This window comes from Argentina silus (genome assembly GCF_951799395.1).
Source record: "Argentina silus genome assembly, chromosome: 13".
Classification (NCBI taxonomy): domain Eukaryota; kingdom Metazoa; phylum Chordata; class Actinopteri; order Argentiniformes; family Argentinidae; genus Argentina; species Argentina silus.
This window is the reverse complement of record NC_139667.1, coordinates 6,021,607-6,038,080: the sequence shown is the minus strand read 5'-3', so window position 1 is coordinate 6,038,080 and position 16,474 is coordinate 6,021,607. Positions and strand designations below refer to the sequence as shown.

Sequence of the window (16,474 nt, the reverse complement as noted above, 5' to 3'; positions counted from 1 at the left end):
ACAGACACACTCACAGGGCTACACTTCATCGATTACCGCATAGGCTTGATTAATTACTGCATCAGACAACCACACGTCTGCCCTGCCCAGCGCTCACACACCTCCACTTTAAGAACAAATTGCAAACTTTACCACAGTTCTTTTTTTTTTTTTTTCACAAAAGAATTGCTCCTCTGTCAGGCTCTCAGCTCTCCTTTATGTTCAAGGGTTAGTGGGCTAATTGACATTCTTTTTCATCTTAACTCCTCCTCCTAGCTAGGAAAACAAGACAAAGGCTTGGTTTTCACATCTTATTACAGATTCACTTTGTTGTGTTCATTAGGATCCAGTAGTAGGTCAAATGACATTATTTTGACAGATTACGGACACCCTGGAGGTTAGAGGAGGCCGGTGAAGGTATGGGGAAGCATGGAGGGGGCTCGGGGATGTGGGGGACTCCCTTTGTCCCCACTGACCCCTGGGAAGATGACTTCGCTCAAGTTACTCTGTCAAACAGCATTAGCCCCTCACAGCCCCCTTGTACGCCGCTGGCCCACATGTGCCCTGCTCCACTTAACGGTCACAGACTGATAGTGCTGGAAAGCAGAATGAGATCAAGATGAAAAACCAAAAACACTAACAGTCAGCCAAAGGAGCGATTTTGTTTTTCTTCCTTTAATCGCCTAAGCCTTCGAGCAATCTGCATACTAATGGAATTATACCGCTAGTGACATCACACACTTGTCATTCTGAATACATTCTACAGACATTCATTCACAACGCAAAAACATCACAGAGGTGATGGGAGAATTTGTGTGTGTAAATGTATGTGTGTTTGGGGGGGGGGGGGGGGGGGGGGGGGGGATTTTGTTTTGGGATGACATCATCCCTTGGCTGAAGCATTACCTCATTCTAATCACATATCCCTCTCCCTCCCCCCTCCTGCTGCCCTCTCGTCCCTCCCCCACCCCTCTTGTCCCTCCCCCAGCATGACTCACTCCATATTGGCACCTCTCTCCAACCCTCTCTACTTCCCCCTTCAACTTGCCCCTTTTGAAGTGACAGCTCTTTTCTGCAGACAATGCTGTTTATGCCTCTCCTGTCCCTCTCTCCCTCTACACACATTCCATGCGATCCAATAGGTGACGGCTCCCTCACAGCGCAGCAGGGCCAGCCAATGGCATAGGGGCAGACTCCCCTAATCACTGAGCAGACTGGTGTCTGAGGGACCAGGTTGCGCCAATCAAACCGTCTGGTTGCTAAGCGCTTGGGGTGGGGAGCAGGAGGGGGGGGGCGGGGGTGAGGAAAGGGGGGGGGGTAGCTAAGGCTCAGAGCCAATAGCAGGGCTCCGTCCCCTGCAGTCAGGCATTCCAGGTTACAGCGATCAGACGAGACAAGGCAGTAGGAGGTACACACACACACACACACACGTGCACATGCACACACACAATAGACCATACACACACACAGAGATTCAAAACAGACAAGACACACTTCCCTCGTTCCGCTACATCACCCAAATGAAAGCTAACAGGTGAAAATAAAGTAGACATGTCCACAGAGCCTCACAGCATCCCAGGAAAACAGTGTCAGCAGCTCGCTGTCACAAGCCATTGGGCAGGGGGATGATAGAGGAGGTAGATACAGGAGGAGGGATGGGATGGGGGGAGGGCGGAGGAGGGATGGGATGGGGGGAGGGCGGAGGAGGGATGGGATGGAGGGTGGGGGGGGGGGAGGGAGCTGTGGGGTTTGGAGAAGGAGTGAGGAAGGTTTGAGCATCACAGCACTTTCACACCAACAACACACTGCCAAAGTCATAGCGAAGCCCCTCCATGCCCCTCTCCCACTGCACCAACACACACAAACAACATCCTCCTTGGTGCCTTACCAGTCAGATTAGAGCTGGGTTACCAGGCATCCAGGCGGTTAGCCTTTACATCATATCAGTAACCCTGAGGCTCAACCGTACTCCAGACCTCCTACAGTGTGTATGCTCAGTATTCTTTAAAGTACACATTAAAAAAAAGAGCAGCACACTGGTCTAGCTTCAGGCCACTCTTCACTTTCTACCCTTTCAACAGTTTCTGCGTGGGTGCAGGCTTGTGTGTGTGTGTGTGTGTATGTGTGAGGCCAGTCTGTGTGTAAATCACAAAAGGCTGCAGATAATCCTGTAGGCTACACTCCCGCCCTCAGTGTTTGTGGGGGTGTATGCACGTCTGTGTGTGTGTGTGTGTGTGTGTGTGTGTGTGTGTGTGTGTATGTACAAAACAAGTATTCATGATCCAAAACCTTGGCTGACCCATTACAGTGGGAGATGTTGTTGACGTTATATGGGAGGGACTGTGTGTGTGTGTGTGTGTGTGTGTATGTACAAAACAAGTATTCATGATCCAAAAACTTGGCTGACCCATTACAGTGGGATATTGTTGACGTTATATGGGAGTGACTGTGTGTGTGTGTGTGTGTGTGTGGGGGGGAGAAAGTTTGTCTTCTAGTCTACAAAAACTAACATCTTGGTCCAACCAAGCCAACTACCACCTCCTCATTCCCCATCAGTCCCAATGTTGTGTGTCTGCAGACAGAGTAGTGTTGTACCTCCGGCTTGCTGAGGCTGGAGGATACCAGGGAGCCTGAGCCCACGTCCAGGTCCCACTGCTTACGGCCCTGGTTGTTGGGGTCCAGGGCAGAGATGCGTCCGTCCAGGGTGCTGATGATCACCAGGGACCTGGGGAAGGAGCAGAGTGACCACAGTTGGTTTTATGCAGGAATCAATGCTTTCCTAGCAACACATCTCTATGGACTGTAACACGATCTCTGGAACTCTGAGAGACCTGTGTGAGTGATGGGACTCACTGCCTCCCTCCCTCCCTCCCTCACTGCCTGCCTCCCTCCCTCACTGCCTGCCTGCCTGCCTCCCTCCCTCCCTCCCTCACTGCCTGCCTCCCTCCCTCACTGCCTGCCTGCCTGCCTCCCTCACTGCCTGCCTGCCTGCCTCCCTCCCTCCCTCACTCACTGCCTGCCTCCCTCCCTCACTGCCTGCCTGCCTCACTGCCTGCCTGCCTCCCTCCCTCACTGCCTGCCTCCCTCCCTCCCTCCCTCCCTCCCTCCGTTTAGTATGCATGGCCACCTGCCCCTGCTGCAGCACACCTGTGCCATGAGAAATGAAACTAGACCACCTGACACCAGCCAATCATAGAGCTGAACACATGGCAACCTATCAGGAGGGGCACAACAGGTAGTTGAACACCTGGGGCATATTTCATATAGCACGACTACAAAAAAAGACGTAGATAACCTTTGGAGGCCGTGAAGAAAGGAACAGTTCTCTCCATGGCCAAGCTCATTCAGTAGCTCGTTTGGTCTGAGCGACACTAGACCCACCCTTCATCACATTCCTTCTCCAGGCTTCCATTGCCGCATTGCTTGTTAGGCACTTACAGGTCTCTGGTATGTGTGCCCTACAAAACAGACAGGAGAGGGGGGGGGGGGGACACTGTACTCTGTCATGCACAAACACCTTGTCATGCTCTTGGCCTTTGTTATCCCCGTCCATTCACACCCTCACAGCGGTGGCTCCGGGGTTACCACTCGGTTCATTCAGCGTACCGTTTGCACTGACTACAACACAGAGTGGACCAGAGTCCCTCCCCACTAAGTACCCCTGGGTAGCCTTATTTAGTCCAGAGTGATAACTTTATACAACACACAGGATTGTTTTATGGCAATGTAGAGCCTGGTCTCTTCTTGAGCAAAAACAAGTTCATATCAAAATCCTCGAAATCCACTCTCTGTTATCAGTATTACTCACTATGTCTACACAGGAGCTACGGAGAAAGAAAAACATTGTTTTTCCTCTCAGCCACCAATAAAAGAGAAGCGCGCAAAAGACAAGTTTCACGCTCGCGATTGGCTGCAAAGCTCTGCCAAAAATTTTAGGCTGATTGGTTGTTGCTAAGCAGTAGGAACTCCGAGAGGGAGGAAGCTGTGCTGGATGGCAGCACTGGCCCCACCTCCAAGTCATGCTGTGAATGCACAACTGAAGGAGAAGTAGAGAGTCTTGAGTTCAACTTCAGAGAGAAGAGAAAGGAGTTTCATAGCAGAGAGGGAGATCAAAGGACTCTCGAGCTCTTTGTACTCTGAAGAAAGGATGGCACTTAAACTCATAACTAAAGTAACAAAGTGATAGACATGGAGAGATAGGGTGGGGGAAAACATCCTACAAAAATAGAACAATACAATAATAACAAAACTGAGCTTTAGCTTGTTAAGAGTTTGAAGCTATTTATTTTACATGTCAAATACATGCCTTGAGCCATCTCACATTCACGCTAACTCAAGAGATTAGCTATAGCGGCTAATGCGGAGTATGATGCATTCAGACAGTCTTCCGGATTGAGCATATGTTTTGTTTCAGAGAGCGCGGAATCGACAGTAGACAGAATGAGCCATGTTTACATTCTACCACATTCCACCCTGTAACGACGTCAAAGTGTCACAATAGTGCTATTTGAGTGTTCCATTACAAAGTGTCTGGCAAAGCAGGGGGCCAATTACCATACTCTCTCTCCACAGAAACGCAGCTCCTTAGAGAGACTCAGAGTCAAGTGTGCACACCAGACAAGAGCTCGTGGTAAACACGCTCCATTGAAAAAAGAGAATCAGGATGTTTACACAGGCAGAGTCTCCAAGGTGCACGAATCACGCATCCGGACCAATCAGAGCGCCGTACCTCCAGCAAAAGCCAATCAGAGCGCGGTTACCCTCCTCGCTCAGCCAATGGAGGAGCATCTCCACACCATCCAATCCAATAGGTGTGAGCGGCTGCCTGTAACCATGCAACAGCGAGCAGCCCTGGTGACACACTCGAGGCTGGAGTGGTGCTGCTGCTCTGCCCGCCACACAGCCTCTCACAGGCAGAATGAAAATATAGGAGCATGGGGAGCACGTGGGGGAAAGTTATGGTTGCAGCGCCGCACCCTGCAGGCAGGCCGCACTAGCAACACAGGGACAGAAACCGGCTCTGCTCTGCTGGCGCTGCCTACACTGGAAACTAGGTTTCCTTATACACAACATAGGTTAGGTTACACATATGGTCAATAACCTCGACACTGTCGCGAGCTAACAAAGTGAGAAGGGTAAGATGCCATAGGCAAGGTCCTGTAAAGGGTCTCATGGATGACAGGCTACGCCACTGTTTTTGGGGGGGTTTTTAGGAGGGGGGAAAAATAGGAATCACAGGCTGATTTAGTCAAACACAGGGTTTGGTCAAACACGGGGTTAGGGAAGCAGATACTGTACAGGATGTTACGTGGCACAATGACAAGCCTGCTCTAAAATCCCCCCCCCCCCACACCCCACCCCCCCATTCTCAAACATTGACCTATGATCGCAGAGCATATATTGATCTGGATTACTACTGTAGACAAGCACTAACAGGGATAGGGCGACGCTAGAAAGGTATACACCAACATCACAGAACTTCACCTGCATCCCTCCTACCACCTCCTCTCTGTGCTGTACCATCTCATATGGGGCAAAATCCAAACCGAGTGGCGCCACTCTCCTGCCCACCAATTGGCCAGCGCGGGGTCTTCATCTGGGTGGCTGATTTGTTGTTGCTAAGCAGTGAGGAACCATCTACAGTACAACAGGGCAACATGGTCCTACTGACAGTCGATCTCCTTCCCTCTGTTTTCATTCCTTCCTCCCTCCCTCCCTCCCTCCCTCTCTCTCCCAGTACCCCACCTTTCCCCTCAACCCCACCCAATGCTGCAGTGCTGCAGGGTGTGTCCACAGCAATGAGTTCATACATAAATGTAATACAAATACAATGGTAGTGTTTTATAATACAATCAATGAGCAACACATTAACCACTACAACAAATCAGTCAATAAGACCTGCTACCTCTATACCATTACTGCTTCAAGTGCTACCAGAACTGTGAGTCTTGGAGAATGAGGAGGAGAGAGAGAGCTCATCCATACTACAGTACCCTAATATTTTCATCAGGTGGTCAAAGTTATCATCAGGTAAATAATGTAAAAGATTGTTAGTGTGCAGGTGCTAAAATTAAATTAAAAATGTTAACTAACTGATCTTTACAACTTTTTAAAAAAAATCATACAATGCAAGTTTTCTTGATTAATGTAGTCATACAGGAGTGGGAATGAGGAGAAACAAGAGCTGCGCCTTTCTTTACTCTACTACATCGTTTTTGGGGACAGGAGTTCTATTTATAAAACTGACAACCTTTCCCTGGTTACAGACCTATCTAGTAAAAAAAAAAAAAAAAAAAAACAAGGACATGAACTCTCCCCTACCCACCAAAATGCTCTCCTCCTTCCCACTCCCACACTCTTTACGCTCCCTCTCCCTTCAGACCGACGCGGCCAACTCAAATTCTGAGCACTCCCCCCTTCCTCCAATGTAATTGGCCAACAAGTCGCCCAACTCAGCCCGGCTGATTGGCTGTTGCTAAGCAGTAGGCTGTGGGAGCCAGCCGGCTAGTGACAGCCCACAGAGGTGTTGCTGTTAGCCCTCAGGGTGGGGGGTGAGGGGGTTTAGGCAAGGCAGCAGCCATCACCTCTAAGCACTCCCTCAGGTCCTGAGGTCCCAGTGGAGTACTATCTGGCAGAAACATCAAACCAGCAGGACCATCACACCAGCTTCGCACACTGTTCAGATGTAAACAACAAGCTGCCACAACAATACTACTCCCAAGTAAATGGTGAGACGACTCCCGTCTGTTGAAAAAAAGGCAAGTTGCTCAGAGACTGGAGACCGTAGTGAACATCCAAGATATTTTTAGACTTGAAAGACAGTCAGAGACACTAGAGGTGCTCAAAGAAACCAGACAACTAGGCAATTTAAATCATAGCAAAATAACATAAATCCTCAGACAGTGATTTGAATTATTGTCTCGTTGGTCCGCAAGGACATTTCTGCCTTGGCGGTTTTCAGAAGCGGAGTGTTGTTCTGTTATCATAACGTCTCATGCCTCATGTTTAACTTGGAATCCAACAGCAGTGACTAACATTTCACAAGGTCATGAGTTGGTCGGTTCAGTACTTTATTACATGTGATTTTGACTGTATTCTTTTCATAATGCAGCCCAAAGTGCTTCCGTGTCTTGTCCCTGAACTCTGAGTAGCCTATCCAGTTGTTTGCTCCTGGAAGTCAAGAACTGATTCATCTACTGGTCAATAGTGCATACAAGAAAACTCAACCCAACAATAATATTTGAGCATGTGTAAGTCTAAGCCAATGTAAAGCAATCCACATTCAGGGAATTAAGGGGAAAATAAAACTTCCAGGTGTGATGGCAGGTCTTATTCTCACCACTGCTGTGTCGGTGATCTGTTAAATTAAGCACACGCATGTGTGTGTGTGTGTGTGTGTGGGGGGGGGGGGCTCCCCTCTCGTGCTAGTTTTGGTGCATGACCCCCGCCCCAGTCAAAGACAAAGTGACACGACTCTTGCCGATCTATCGATGACAACTGAGGTGTACTTGATAACGTGTTCATCATTAATGTTACAAATGTGCATCTACAAACTAAACAAAACGTTGGCAGACAAGTGTGTCGTGTCTGACTGGATTTGTTTCTGCTTAACTCTCCAAGTCAACAATAGTTTATGCTGTGCTCTAGACTACAGAAGTTGGTCAGAGTCAAACAGAAAGACAGCGAGCGAGAGAGAGAGAGAGAGAGAGAGAGTTTGTATGGGTGTGACCAAATGCAGTATGTGACCCTATGGCTCGCTTCGGCAGCAGCTGAGGGGATGTTTCAAAGTGCAAGCGTCAAATAAGCGAATATTCTACATGGCTGCGCGCAATGATTTAGACTTCCTTGCAGCTTGATTATAACATTGTGTGGGCAGTTTCGATGTGATTCACCTTGTCACAGTGTGGTTATGCTGTATTCTTCTTGTTGATATCATGTTTTATGTCAGTCTGCTTGAGTTTAATAACCTCGAGTGCTTGGCACAAACCTCTGTTACTGAAAGCTCGGTCTTCTCATTTACCTACTAGATCCTGCTGCATCGATACATCCCATCACTACTGAGGATGCCCATTCAGCTCTTTTAAGTTCCTGTCTGCGCTCTGCACTGTTGTTTTAACCAAGCAATTAGTATATGTTGTATGCTGTGTTGTCTGTATAACTTTGTGTACGCTGCCTTTTTGTTCAAGGCTCACTTGTAAAACTGATGAAAATCTTAATGTATCTTCTCTGGTTAAATAAAGGGCTAATTTAATAATACATTCAGTCACAGTACAATTTCTGAACTTTTTGCCCTGATCTTTGAGATGCATATTTACCCTCACAGCTGACTCAGTCTGCCCTTCTGCCCTAAGAGAATACTGACTTCTCTAATGGTCCAGGACACTGACTCAACAATGTCAAAAAATGGAACAAATGATTCAGATTCACAAAATGTGTTGACATATGGCAGCTTCACCTCCTCAGGGAATGAGAATAATCTACTAGATTGTATTGTCTACTAAATGAAATAGATGTCATTAAACCAAGCATGCTGCTCTCCATCATTCAGCTGGGAATTCACTGTTGCATCTTACAGGTAAATGGCAACCTGTCAACCCTCACAATTCAAAACATGAACACACACGAACTTTTGCTGTAACTTTTGTTGTTCTGTCATTGATTTTGCTTTCGGACGACATGCAAGATAAAGAGCAGATATCTCAGGTTGTTTTTCAAGTGTTGCCCTGTCAAGCGCAAGTAAAGTTGAATAAGGTCAGCTGGGCTGGGCCCACAAGTGCAGGTAGAATGGAACTCCGATAGGAGAAACGCGTGCAGCCCGTTTAGTGACAGCTCTCACGCCGCCTCGGCTGGTGCAATGGACAGGAGCATTGCAAGTCGGGTACTGGAGTACACTTCACTGTTCACTGCCAAAATCTTTCGAACATTGTGTACCAAGTAATAAGCATCACCAAACAGAGCCAAGAGCCCCTGTAGAGTGAAATGGACTGTCAACTACCGTACAATCAGAGCACACACTTGGGAAAGAGCTGTTCATTTGTTGTTTGCGCACAAAGTTGGGCTAGCGGATTTACGCAGCCAACCTTGAGAGAGGGCTGTTTGTTTGTGTTTTCGAGTGAAGTTGAACATCTTACTGTCAGTTGCAATGTGGTGTGTTGTGTTTATAAAGGGATGCTTACCTTGTCGGTTTGATATTTCCGTCACTTTCACCATGCAACTCTTCACCCTCCACCGTAGCCCCGTTCTCGTCTTCCACTGTTACGTCTCCGACAACCGGGGCGCCGACACTTTCCAAGCCCCGCTCCATAACTCCTGCACCATGTTCTTCGGACGTCTCTGAGCCCAGGGTGGCGGATTCGGGCTCCCTCCCGGCGGTGGAGCTCTGAGTTTGAGAGGTTCCAGTCAAGGCTTTCAGCAACAACAGGAGCACCAGGGAAATGCTCACGTTTCCAAAGTGAAGCCCCTTTTCCATTTGAAAGATTGGCACATTAGTAAATATGCGATTTACATGCCAATGCTAGTGCAAATCTAAAAAGTACAAAATGTACAGGTATGTACAGGTTAATCTAAATGAACTAAGGCTGGTTCTCCGATGCCCTTCCAATTCCTTTCTTTTAGGTAAACATAAACAGCCACCAGGGCACCATATTATTCCCTTTATACTTGACTCGAGACTTGCCTTAGTAACGCTAAACCCACCCCGTTTCCACACAAGGATTGGACGGATGAATTGCAACTGTAAAGAAATTATCATGCGAAGAAACCTGATTGGACAATACACCGTCAATCAAAACAACTCGTGTACTAAGCAATACTCGATTGCACGACACGTTTGGCACTCAAATAATGTTTTTTAAGACATGTCCGCCCCCCAAACACTGACTACCATTGGACAATCGTCTGTCTGTCAAATCCTTGTATGTGGTGAGCATGCGCCATCGGAGCCACCACAAGGGAAATCAAATGGTGACGTCAAAAACTCCCTGGTGGCGTGTCCTGTAGTCAAAATGTCGTTGGTTAAAATAGTCGTCGTTCGTCCAATTGAAAGACTATTCAAAACCAATAGGAAGCCATTGGTTACTTCACACAACCGCGAAACAAATGGAGGCCCTCGATTCGATATTATAACCTGTCAATCATAGCCGTTGCTACGGTGGCATTTAAGTAGGCGGATTTGCGGAGAGGCGATAGAAACGTCAACGTGGCCGCACAATATTTCCTGTTCCGGAGCTGTGACAAGCTTTCCGAACTTTTCAAGGTGATAAACTCAGTGGATAAACCCAATCAGCTGAGCGGAGGACAGCCCTTTATCCAAAAGTATTCAGTGCAGCAAGCAAGGAAACAAACGTCTAGTCAATACAATAACCATAACTGGACTAGAAAATGCGTACTTTAAGTCAAAACAACTGACAGATTAATTTTATATGATATTCATGTGAACCTAAAATATGCTTGTGAATCATCCACTTTATCATATTGATACAAGTAAAACCATTGTACAAACTTGCTGTGCATACAGGAGGCACTGTTTACGAGTCTCCTACCCATAACTTAATTCAAATAGTATACACGTTTTTCACTTCATTCCACAACCATTCCCAAATCCAGGGAGGGTATCATTGTTGGTTCTGCAAAAGAAGATGCAAATCAAAATGTATCACCCTCTGGATCTGTAAGTATTCTGGCAACATGGCGTCCCCTGGTGGAAGTAAATACATATTTCAGGAAGACTCATATGGGAACAGTAAAAACACATTTTCTGAAGTAAACATACATCAGAGATACCTTTATGCAATGTTCAGAATCTCAAAAACAATGTAGGCATAATTGCAGCTTCATTCATGTTGCCATTAACAGCCTCTTAAGAGTTTACATTCCCTGCACATACTTGTCATTTCTAAGATGATAAACACAACTTCTTTGGTTCATTGAGGTGAACATGGAGAAAATAATTGTCATAGCATCACAATCAAGACAAAGTCAATAAAACAAACAGTAGTCATATTGATGTTGGTTTGGTCCTGTATTAAATGTGGCTGTAATACACAGTACCTTACAGCTCTCAGAAAATAATAATCACAGTAGTATTGGTATAGAAAGAATGTTTAAGAAAGGCTGGTGCAAAACTATTTAACATAATCGAAATAAGTGACCCAAATAGGGTCAGTTGCAGTTGGAAATCATAGCTGGTATTGTACAATGACATCCCTCTCAAAGTGTTTAAAGTGAAACCAGGAGGACCCCCTTTAAACACATTCTTGAAGTTAACCCTGCGTTGAGAAATGTTACTTCATCTGCACCTTTTGAATTTGGTAAGATCATGGTACAAGGCTTTCGGAGGTGGCTTGAGCAATGAAAGGAAATGTCATGCAAGACACGAAAAAGGCACCAAGAAAACAACCAACACTGTCAAAATACACATATACATACAGACAATATAAATGTACTAACAGTGTGTTATGAAAGACAAGAAAGGCAAACCCTCAGACAGCCAAGACATGCTCTGTCTTTGGACTCTGGACTTCAACCCTACTGACAAGTAGTTGTGGTGTTGACAATACAAATGGGGATCTCTGTTTTTCTGAAGAAGGGAAACCACACAGATTTCCCAAGCACTTTAGTTTCTTCACCCATTTAGCAACACTAGTCAATGCATGATTTTTTGGAGACAATGACATTATTTAAGACATATTAGAGCTATTCATGGTGAGAGTGGCAGAGAGAGACAGAACTGATGGGAATTAACATGTCATTCCATATTCCCAAAACTGAGTCGAGAGCAACCCCTACATTTACATAAAACACGGTGTGACTACAGACAAAGTGAAAACCATCAAATACAGGTCCACAGACATTGTTGTGTAGCAATGCAAAAACACAACTCATACACTGCAAGACAGCATGTTTGGAATAATATCTAGACAACGTTATTTTACAGACAGAACAAACAGGGCCCTGGGGTTTGTAACATCAAGCGCTGGCTCCTCTTACATTCCTTTTTTCCATATTTGGGCTGAGTGCAAGGTAGAAAGTAGGTGGGGGGGAAATGTCTGTTTGATCGTGCAGAGTCCATGGAGAATATAATATATATGGCACTTGTGGCTCAGAAGGTGAATCGTAAGGAGGGTGTGGGGGACTCCTCAGTTGATAGGGGGGTCCCGGATCAGTACGCTACCATCCTCCATCCCAAAGTAGGCCCTTTCTGCCATACCCACAAAGAGCCCTGTATCCACCACACCTGAGGGGATATTACAAGAGATTGTAAGAGCAGGCATTTCCTCCATCACAGGATTTACGAAGTCTGAAATTCTCATGTCTTTACATATGATGAGAGCAGTAAAGCGTGCATGGGAGTCAATCAGGACGATCTGACCGGACTACTCACCAGGGATCATCTTGATGGCCGTGTTGACCTCCTTCCAATTCTGGGCACTCTCAAACTTCCAGTCCAAGATGAAGTTGCTGTTGTCTGTCACAACAGGGCCCTGTGAGGCAGAAGAGGACAGCCAATGAGGCTGCTGTCATCTTACTCACATACTATAGCTTTAAACAGATACTTATTAAGACTTTGTTATTGTTGTGGTTGAAGCAATTCACATAATCTCATCCCCTGGCTATTGCACAGAGCGCATATAAGCCTGGAATAACAACGACTCAAACCTGGCATTTGTGGGAGTGAATTTAGTTGTCATTATTTGATTAAAGCAAAACACGACGGCGTGAAATCAGAAATGTGTGGGGTGCAAGCACTGGGGAAGTGCTGTGGGAGACGCAAGGTAAAGCCAATGGTTATGAGTCAGAAGTTGTTCCCGATCTTTGTATTGGGTAAACTAAGGCAATGTCTGACGCATTTTTCCACCAGACCTTCCACACATAATGGGCGGAAGTGTCTGGGAACGAATTGTACAGTATACAATATAAATCAACACACAGAACATAGTCAAGGACAAAGGGAAGAACAAAGGCATGGAACAAAAAGGCAAGAAGAATCTTCCACTGTCAATTTTCAGTTGTGGAGAAGAGAGTTAAGGACACTTGTGTGAACCCTGGATGCCAAAGAATAGTACGGTGGTGATGGTATGTGGGGGGGTCAAAGGGGAATCATGGATGTAGGTTCTTCCACTCACAGCTTTACTGACGGCCATCCTCAGGACAGCCTCCCCACCGAAGAGCTTTGCTATCGTCCTGGAGACAGGCACGTACGCCATGGGGATAACCTCAATAGGGACCCCCTTTTTCCACTGTTGGCCCAAGGTCTTGGAGTCTTTCCTGTGTAGTTAGGAGAGGAGAAGTACGTAGTAGTAAGTAGTCGAAAGTGAGGGCACTGATTTAACTTTTACCTTAAAGGCAGAACCATTAGAATACAATTACAAGTGTACGTACGTACGTACACACACACACACACACACACACACCTGTAGTCAGCGATGACTATGAAGTGTTTGGCACAGCCAGCCACTATCTTCTCCTGCGTCAGACAGCCACTATCAGCGAGGGGGAGAGAAGAATGAGCGTAACACAGTGAGCATAAGGAGTGGGTGAGCGTGCATTAGTCCTGTTATCTCGGGAAGATAGGGAGGAAAATAACATGCTTACCCTCCCCCCTTGATCAATGTGAGGGCTGCGTCCACTTCATCTGCCCCATCAATCGCTACGTCCAGCTGGGAGGTGGGGGATCCACAGATACAACTTATCATAACAGCGAACAGTAGGACATAGAACACTGCTGAGAATAACAAGTTCACAGAGGAAGCTTTTGATATAATAGCTACTGAACCAGCTGTGAACTTTGGATAACATGCAGGAGTAGAGAAGTAACAAATATGAATTTCGAAAATAAATCAAAAACTGGTGAAGCTATCCAGAATAAGTAACAAAAAAAAGCACATTGTTTGTACTATACCTCTGGGTGTCTGTCCAGATCAGAGAGAGTGAGACCATGTTGCAGGATCAGCTGACGAGCCTGGAGGAGGACAAAGAGGGAAAAGGATCACATGACTGACTCCTTCATCAATGGCAACTTCAGTTCCAATCTTGTCTGCTGGTGTCTCGCTAAACAGCGAGGTCTCAAAGTGACACACTAACCTGGAAGGAGGTGGGGACACACACGATGTTGAGCTTCTCCTGACGAACTCTCTCCGCTGGAACAAACCACATCATTTATTTTACATTCATGGCATTTAGCAGACGCCTGGTCCTCTGTGGCTCAGTTGGTAGAGCGTGGCGCTAACAACGCTAGGTTGTGGGTTTGATTCCTGCTGGGACCATATATACTGAAATGTATGCACTCACTGCAATGTAAGTCGCTTTGGATAAAAGCGTCAGCTAAATGGCATATATATATATAAATTTTTATCCAAAGCGACATCCATGATACTCAGTGAGCGTCCAACCAGACGACGTTGTGCGACCAGACCATACTGTATACACTCACCTAGTCTGTCCACAGCATAGACGATGGTGGAGCCACTGCCCACCCCAACAACCTGGTTGTTCTGTGAGGGTGGACAAAAGAAGGCTGAAACTGACATAACCACACACAATTCTATATGACCATTGCACTTTCTGGGAGACAGAGATAGGGTGGGAAATATGCTTGAAATACAAGCACTGTACATTTAGATTAGTAGACTAGACAAATGACTGTACACTTTAGCAAAATTGACAACAGTTGAATTAGTGTTGAATTAGTTCACCTTCATTGGCTACAGTGTAGTGCAATATTGTTATGAGAATAACCTAGACCATCTATAACGGCGGAGTTACATTTCTAATTTCAGCTGTCCAGTTTGGAGTGATCACTAGGTTTAACTCTACAATTAGCCAGCTTCGATCATCCAGGTGGCTTAAACTGCAGTATTAACATGAGCTGCAAAAGTTAAACTTCACTGTCTGTACTTCACTCTCTACTCTACTTGAAATAACGTAACCCAGGCGGCTATGATCATAACGGTATCATGTTGTCCTAGCTGGTTGGCATCTTTCAAATATAATGTAGCTAGCTCAGCTAGGTCATACAAGTAAGTTAGTTAAGTGATCAAACATTGATCATTTAAGATAAGCTTTTTCGCACAACTGCACTGGGTTGCTGATGTTATCACCTAGCCAACTCATGGCAAAGTGCTAGTAGCTAGTTAGCTAGCTAGCCAACTTGCTTGCAGCAGCATGCGCATGGTATTTACTCACACACCTCATCCCTCACCCATGATAGATCAAATCATACCCCCTGACGTAAGAATGTCTTCTATTTTGCTATGGAGAAGGGTTCTAGTGAGCTAACTGTTTGGTACTCGTACCTGTACATGGTTATCCACTGCAGCATAGCCTGCAAGTTTTTTCGCCTCTTCTGCCATGATCACCAAGTTGCTGTTACTCCTCAACAGACGCACGTGTCTCTCTGGTCCTAAATTGGGGGGGAAATGACTCCCCTTTGACGCGGCGGAATAGTGCCCAGCTGCGAGGGTGTAACCGATCCACCTCCGTAGTCTCATAACCCTGCCCATTGACAGGACGAACGACAAGACTCCTTCAAGTGGTAAGCACCAAGGTGTTGCTAAAACTAAGTGCGTGGTAGATTCGTGGTATGTTCTCCGGTGTGAGCGTGTACGTGCTGTTTATGAATAGTGAATAGTGTTTATAGACTTGTCACTCCAATAACATTTGAACACATGACTTGGAGATCTGTGAGGCCGTGCACAGGTACACGCACAGTCAGGCCTACCTTACGTCACTACAGCGTACTGTTCAATATCCCTAAACTGTTGCAAACTGTTTAGAAATTTAGAAACGAATGAGAAATTAAGTCGTTTTGCTCAGAGTCGTATGTTATACTACTATTAGAATAATATACCACTCTGGTTTTGTTCATATGCCTTGACAATGGAATAGAACAGGTGTCTGTATAGGCTAACGTAAGGCATCATCCTACCTTAATAGTCATCCTACCGACTAATAATTTATGCCTGGGATCAAGGGGCAAGTGATCATTTGGTGCATGTCTTTTAAGTGCAGGTAGTGAGCATTTGGCGTGAAGTGAACATACATACAATTTATTCATAGCACCCATATGCTAAAACATTTTTTGTAATTAATCGCAAAAACAACACAACATACTTTACCAATTACTGTACAGCACTATACTCTTTATTTGGCAAACAGCTTGAAATATTCATTTTTTTCAGTGTACAGTATATACCATAGTAAACCAACACATTCTGCTTGATAAACATTTTTCTTATTTTTTACATATTACAGCTTACAAATATAGCTGATCTTTTTGACAAAATTACTGATCTGTAACACCTAAATTATTTTATATGTGCTATATAAAAATCCACACATTATACATTCATGATTAGAAAAAGTATATGAAATAAGAATAAAACACCACAGTACATAATTTCAACAAATTCAATTTGGGGGTTTCACAAACAGATTATAACTTTGTTTTAGGAATCAGATGTCTGAGAGGAGAGGAATTCACTGCAATTGGAATGAG

At 45.5% G+C, this 16,474-nt stretch overlaps 3 protein-coding genes across 3 annotated transcripts in view; all 3 read right to left on the bottom strand.

Moving 5' to 3' along the window:
- Positions 1–1,768: 1,768 nt before the first annotated feature.
- LOC310814188 (eukaryotic translation initiation factor 2-alpha kinase 3-like) lies at positions 1,769–9,577 on the bottom strand (the record flags this gene model as incomplete). The annotated part of the gene is made up of 3 exons (XM_083683488.1): positions 9,156–9,577; positions 2,575–2,704; positions 1,769–1,825 (listed from the first exon to the last, which is right to left on the bottom strand). Exons 1-3 carry the CDS (start codon positions 9,446–9,448, stop codon positions 1,769–1,771), a joined length of 480 nt encoding a protein of 159 aa, XP_083539614.1. The 5' UTR covers positions 9,449–9,577.
- A 1,403-nt stretch (positions 9,578–10,980) lies between these two features.
- On the bottom strand, positions 10,981–15,520 carry rpia (ribose 5-phosphate isomerase A (ribose 5-phosphate epimerase)). The gene is made up of 9 exons (XM_083683196.1): positions 15,273–15,520; positions 14,411–14,471; positions 14,062–14,117; positions 13,880–13,939; positions 13,573–13,637; positions 13,392–13,460; positions 13,104–13,245; positions 12,362–12,461; positions 10,981–12,214 (listed from the first exon to the last, which is right to left on the bottom strand). Exons 1-9 carry the CDS (start codon positions 15,477–15,479, stop codon positions 12,117–12,119), a joined length of 858 nt encoding a protein of 285 aa, XP_083539322.1. The 5' UTR covers positions 15,480–15,520; the 3' UTR covers positions 10,981–12,116.
- A 583-nt stretch (positions 15,521–16,103) lies between these two features.
- Positions 16,104–16,474, bottom strand: part of slc4a11 (solute carrier family 4 member 11) — a 30,646-nt gene continuing 30,275 nt past the window's right edge. Inside the window, exon 20 of the mRNA XM_083683822.1 lies at positions 16,104–16,474. This exon is cut by the window's right edge and continues 2,144 nt beyond it. The gene's annotated coding sequence lies outside the window, so the exon portion shown is untranslated.